The 7,011-nt window shown below is 33.0% G+C and overlaps 1 protein-coding gene across 1 annotated transcript in view; it reads right to left on the reverse strand.

Annotated features, from left to right (window-relative positions):
- The window catches only part of LOC129677283 (cilia and flagella-associated protein 47-like), a 603,052-nt gene that overhangs the window by 587,892 nt on the left and 8,149 nt on the right, over positions 1 to 7,011 (reverse strand). Inside the window, 3 exon segments of the mRNA XM_055607932.1 lie at positions 3,759 to 3,886; positions 5,827 to 5,986; positions 6,235 to 6,467. Of these exon segments, the coding sequence (XP_055463907.1) occupies positions 3,759 to 3,886; positions 5,827 to 5,986; positions 6,235 to 6,467 (521 nt within the window).

Here is a 7,011-nt window from a genome sequence, read left to right on the forward strand (position 1 = left end):
AAGAAAGAAAGAAAGAAAGAAAGAAAGAAAGAAAGAAAGAAAGAAAGCTAGGTTAGCATGAGCCACTGTGTAGTAGACAACATAGTGGGCATATCTAACAGGTCGCTCAATAGGTTGCTGAAAAATGTTATAAACTAAATAGACCTAACAGATATTAACAGAAAATTTCACCAAAACACAAAAAAATATGCCTTGTTCTCTGCAACTCATGGAAATTTCTACAAAATTTGCCACATACATGTACAAAATGAAAGTCTCAACTAACACAACATTGAAATAACTCCCTATTAGCTTACCAAAAATTACAGCTGGATATCAACAACAACAGAATTCTTACAAAATCATATATTCTGAACTACTTTCTACTGAATGAAAAACATGTCAAGACAGGACTATTAAAGGAAATTTAAGCCTTTGTAGAATTCAATGAAAATGAATACACTACATATACAAGGGACACAATGAAAGCAGTGCTAAGAGGAAAGTTCATAGTACTAAGTGCCTACATAAAAAGAGAGAGAGAGAGAGGTCTCATATTAACAACTTAACAACACATCTAAAAGCTATAGAACAAAATAAATAAGGATACCCAAGATGACTAGATGTCAATAAATAATCAAAATCAGAGCTGAAATCAATAAAATAGAAACAAAGAAAACTATACAAAGAATCAATAAAACAAAGAGTTTTCTTTATGAACAGGATAGACAAGACTTTATCCAAACTAACTGAAAGATAGAAAAACAATATTCAAATTAACAATAGCAGAAATGAAAGGGGGCATAATAATAGGCACCTAGGAAATCCAGAGAACCAAAAAAAAAAATACTTTAAAAGCCTGTAACTCCATCAAATTGTAAAATCTAAAAGAAATGGATAATTTTCATCTTTGGTAACACTTACCAAAGTTAAATCAAAATCAAATAAAAATTTTACATAAACCTATGACTCCTAAGGAAATAGAAGCAGCCATGAAAAGTCATCCAATGACAATGAACTAGACGGTTTCAGTGCTGCATTCTACCAGACTTTTAAAAACAGTTGATGCCAATATTCCTCAAATACTACCATAAAATGAAAAACAAAAGGAACATTGCCAAATTCATTTTAAGAGGATACAGTTACCCTGAGTACAAGAAGAGACAGCTGAAATTGGAGTGATTTTGGGGGGTGGTGTGGAAACATTGCAGTAGAAACTTCCTGGAATATTTGAAAGTGATCCTAATGAGAACTCCTAGGGAAGACTCATATGGAATCTCAAGTTGTCGTCTCTTTCTGCCAAGCAAGGCTTCCAATCGTAGGAATGGATTGCATTTAATTGAGTTTCAGTGAGTCCCATGGAAATCCCCAAATACCCCGGGCTGTTTCTTAGATAGGAGACTGCATTCTACACAATGACAGCAGTGCCCCATTGCCTAAGACAACATCAACAGGACTCATTGAACTAGTACCTTCAATGGAGCCTTCAACCCTATGTTCTAGACTCCTTGTTGCAGGAAGGTACTTTGCAGGTTACAGGAAGAGAAATGTGGATACCAACCCAACCACTAAACCTTTGACCTACAATCTGTCCTGCCTAAAAATATACTGAGCAATGGTGCCACAGAATTAGACAACCTTTGTCTGATTTGTCTTAAGGCCAGTTCCATTTCATCTGTCTCTCCTTGCACTCAGAGTAGCCCTGTCATCATAAAATTAATTGGGCAATGTTCCTTCTCTTTTTCATTTTGTGGGATTATTTGAGGAGTATTGGGGTCAACTCCTTTCTTAAAAAGCTATTCAGATACTGCTTAGATAAACAAAAACTAGAAACTAGATAACCAAGATTCCTAGGGTAAAACCAAATATTACTGGTCTAAAACAAACAAAAAAAATCAATAAAATGACTACTAATGGTATTGTGCTGTTCTCACAGATCAATGCCTTATCCAACCATCATCAGAGAAGCTTTCATCCTGCAGCAGATGGAACAGATGCAGAGATGCACAGCCAGACATTATATGGAAAGACATCTCTAAATAAGAGATCTAAATCAAACTCCTCCCCTCAGAGCTCAGGAATACTCAGGAAGAGTAAACAGGAAGAGTGTAAGTGCCAGAAAATATGGAGGGCACCACGAGAACAAGGCCTTCTGAGTCAACTAATCAAGACATGACCTCATAGAGACTGAAGCAGCAAACAGAGGGCCTTAACAAGATTACAGAAGCAACTGCACACAAATTGTAGCTACTAGCTTAGTATTTTATGGGAATTCTAAGTATGAAAATTGGTGGTCCACTGACTCTTGTGCTTGCTCTTGAGATTCTTTCCCTACTTTGGGCTGCAGTGTTCAACTTTGTGTTCAATTTTATGTGAAAGACTTTGTTTCATCTTACTATATTTTACTTGTTCATGTTGGATTGTTAGCTGTTAGAAGGCTATTATTTTCTAATCAGAGACTTCTGTTTAGAAAAAGGAGCAGATCCAGAAGAAAGAAAGGTGGGGAGAAACTGTGAAAAGTAGAGGTAAAAGAAATTATAAATAGTATATATTGTATGAGAAAAGAATCGATGTTCAATAAAAGGGAAAATGAAAAAACAAAAGCTGCAGTAACAGGAAGACTTCAAATAAATGTTCTATGGGCAGGAAACAGTTCTATATGACAAGCCATAACATAAGTAATATCAGCAAAACATTTCTGCCATATGAGCAAGATTAGGTGTGAGAGAGAGTGTGTGTGCCTGTGTGTGCCAGTGTGTGTGTGTGTGTGTGTGTGTGTGTGTGTTAAATAGTAACACAGTTTAATCTTGCTCAGTAACACTTATACTGGCCTGCAAATATTCTAAACTCTTGGCTTTCCTAAATTTACAAGATGGGTTTACTTCTCCTAGGTATTCCTTCATCTTTTATTTGACTTATTTAAAAACAAAAATGACTCAAGTACTATCACAGTTTTGCTTACCTCCAATCAACACAAACCTACCTGCAATTGCAAAAGAATATATATGTGGCCTGTAAAATACATGTTCCCTGCCTTCTCATAGTATATTTCCAAATACAGTATTATACTCAGCTTAATAGATCTCAATCTTGCTCCTTTTTTGTCTTTTTTTTTTTTTTGACATAGGGTTTCTCTGTGTAGCCCTGGTTGTCCTGGAAGTCAATCGGTAGAGCAAGCTGGCCTCAAACTCTGAGAGGTCCACTTGCCTTTGTCTCCAAAGTGCTGGGATTCAAAGCATTCAACCTCACTCAGCCTCTCAACCTTGCTCTTTGACTGTTACTACATGTAACATTCCAAAGGTCAAATATAGAATGACACATTTGTTTTGTGTCGAGTCTATAAAACAAACTTTTTATATAGAAGAACAAAAACGTTTGTTTTTAATTTCTCAAATCCCTTAATCATGTTTATGTAAAGTCATGTAAATTCTAACTTGGAAAATTATGAAAATGGTTCTAAGGTTCTAATATGCCACAGATGGCATATTAAGGCCATGAATGTGCTTGCATTTTTGTTCAATATAAAAAGTATGCATTTTATATTTTTTCTGTGATGCTCATTAGTTTTATTGCTTGAGAATGTCACACATACATATATTGAGTTTTTTTTCAAATTCACTTCCCATTTACTCTCCTCCATTTCCTCCATATTCCCTCACATTTCCTTCCCAACTTCATGTGTTTTTTTTTTGTTTTTTGTTTTTGTTTTTGTTTTTGTTTTTGCTTTTAAAGAATTTTAACTGCCACACATTTAATGATCTTACTAATTTTATACTTACTTTTCATGGTGTTAGAGTTATCATCACTTAAAAATCCATCTTTACTTCCCACAGAATCAAATCTCACAAAGAGAGCATAGTCTTGCCTATGTGAAGGCCCAACATCCCTTTGAGCATCAACTACAAGCCTGTAAATATCACAACTCATTATTTTTACAGCAGAGGTGACATATTTTGTCACTTATCAATATAAATTTTGACATAATCCTTAAATCTACACAAGCAGAAGGAAAGGAATAATAATGCAACTGTTACCCATTTTTAAAATTTACTAACAAAAGAGGCTCCCAGAACATAAACCTCAAAGAAAGAAATGAATTAATACAAATACTTCTAAGACAAAACTAACTTAAATTATACCAACTTGCCAAATTCTCCATCACATGCCAGAGTGTCCATAATGTATTTTTCTTCCAGACAGAATTTATTGTTAGTTAAGGACCCTATAATAACCCATATTGTCCCTGGTAGTAACATCTGTTAAATATTTATTTCATTCAGTGAAGTGAATTGATAAGTTCATGGTAATGTACAAGTAGAGAACATGATTTCATATAGGTCTGATCTTCTTAAAGAAATGTAAAGGAAGGATGGAATGAAAAGAAATAATCAGGAACAAAGGTATAGTGGGTTACACCATAAGCTTGGTCATTGACAATATCTAGCTTACCTAAATGTTAACTCTTCAGCATGTGGATGCTCAAATACACAAGAAAGTGATGTGTAATATTAAATTGGAATACATGTGGTGTGTTCAATTTTAACAAAGACTTCAAATATATTCACACATAAATTTCCATGCTAGACTCCTAAATAAATTTAAAATGCTGTAACACAAAACAACATTTGGATTTCTTTCAAAGTATATATGGGTAAAAAAACGCTGAAGAGATGGCTCAATATTTAAGAGGACCGAGACTTGTTTCCCAGCACTCACGCCATGTGACTCACAACAATGTATACTCTAAGATACACAGACATACACATAAAATAACGTAATAGTCTTGTGAATGTTGAACATAATCTTATAAGTTTTCCAAAGAAACTTTCTGTACAAAAGTTTGTGATTATAAGAGTAGGACAATTATCAATTAGCTTTCTACTTTAGTTGTTTGTGTTAATAAAATAAAACAACCAAGAAGAGAAAGGATTGTTTTAGTTTGCTATTCCAGGTCAAATTCCATCAAAGCACAGAAGACAAGGCAAAAAAATTTAAAGTGTTAGTCACATCATAGCCACTGTTCAGCAGAGAAAAATAAGTACATGCTTGTTTAGCACTCAGTAAGTTATTCTGTACTCTTACATAGCATAAGGTTCAAAAACAGAGAAGAGTGCCACCTACTCTCAGAATGGATCTTCCCAAATCACTTAAGGCAATCTACCATATACATAACTAACCATCACATCCCCTTCAATTAAAACACATTTCAACATTCAAAATGATGATATCACTAAGTGAAAATGTTGTGATGGTAGCACATTTAAAGAAAATAACTCTCTAAAAGAGGTAATTTTTTACAGTTCAGTTGGCGTTTTACACATAAACATACTAAGATATTCCTGCATTTGTTACCATATATTTAATATTTTTAAACTATTTTCAGCCTAAGTAACAAAAGCAAGGACAATGAATTGTGATAATATATACATATGATTAAATGATGTAGGTTAACTAAAACAGGTGCTGTTTATTTAACACTAATAGGATTCAGCCAGAGAGGATTTTGTTCAGGTAAGAGCATCACTTGCTATCTGTCGGCATAATGAAATACGTACTTGATGATTCTTGCAGTAACAGCAAATTCTGTGCTTTACAAATCAACTTAAGCAATCTAAAACTTTATTGCCACCGCCAATTTCCAATATGTCTAGGACATTATTTTTAATTTAATATAAACTATCGGATAGTTACAAATATTGAAAATCTTAACCAAGTTAGAAATATTTAGAAAGGTAAGAAAAATTGGATTTTTTTGCCTTCAAATATTTTTGGCTATGACATCAAATAAATCTGGCCTAGTGTATAGTTACTATAATTTTCATTACAATTGAATTCACTTTTACTTACTTTGGGCTGAAGCAAAATGTAATAACAATCTTTTGATAAGGAAGTAAAGTCCCTTCATTGGGAACACAGAAGATAAAATCAGTCATATTGATTTTCTTTATTTTGTTTAAGTAGGGGAGATTATTTAAAGCAATATCTGTCCTTTGATGAATATTTGTTCCTTGTAACATAAGATAAGACACAAAAACATATTAGGGAAAAAGTAAACATATTTTAAAAGGTTAAAATAATTATTAAAATTTCAGAACCTAGAAAATGAAGACTATTAGTCTCTAAAGTAGCATTTACCTAAATTTGATTACGGTACATGATCCAGTTGAAAACTGGAGAATATAAATGGTCACTTATTTGCAAGAAAAACCCATCTAGTTTAATTCCAACATAATGTGCCACTTTTGCACAGTTCACTTACCAGCTCTTCTCCAACACAATCATTTTGCATTATTGCCACCCAGTTAATGGTTTCAGGGCTATTGTTAAACAGAAGTGCATGCTCAATTTTTGATGTTCCAAAGAACACAGCACCAAACTGTATACATTCCAATTTCTTGTCACTTTCTGTGTTAAACAGTTCAATTATCTGTTCAACCACATGAACTTTGATGTTCAAGAATGTATCAGGAAGACCTTGTAAAGTCACTCTATAAGAAAATAAAATATGTATATGAGTAAATATTTTCATTATAAATTTATACATTCATTTTCTTCTCATTATTTTGATAAAGATGATTAAAATGACATCATAACTAACTCAGCAGACTAAGAGCTATTCCTTTTATATGCTGCCAGAGGTTATCAGGTCCTTTAATGCGCCTATATCCATAAAGGAAAATATATGTATAATGGAACTTAATCTCTGCTCAAAACAAGAATGCTGGAAAACAAACTAATGATGTGAATGCAGAAAGAGACAATGGAACATTCATATCATTATTTATTTCATAAATAAAGGAGTTACATGACTGATACAAGATTGGCTCAAGAATTCCAAGACACCATTTTAATCCATTCCAACCCAAGCTCAGCCTAAATTCATCTACATCCAAATACCACAGTTCCCTAAATTATATATATGTATATAATAGTTCTCTAAATTATATATAATTATAATATATTATAAATATATTATAATTATAATATATATAAAATAGTTCCCTAAATTACACACACACACATACATATATT

The sequence above is a fragment of the Psammomys obesus genome, unplaced genomic scaffold, assembly GCF_907164565.1.
Source record: "Psammomys obesus unplaced genomic scaffold, mPsaObe1.curated_primary_1811, whole genome shotgun sequence".
Classification (NCBI taxonomy): Eukaryota; Metazoa; Chordata; class Mammalia; order Rodentia; family Muridae; genus Psammomys; species Psammomys obesus.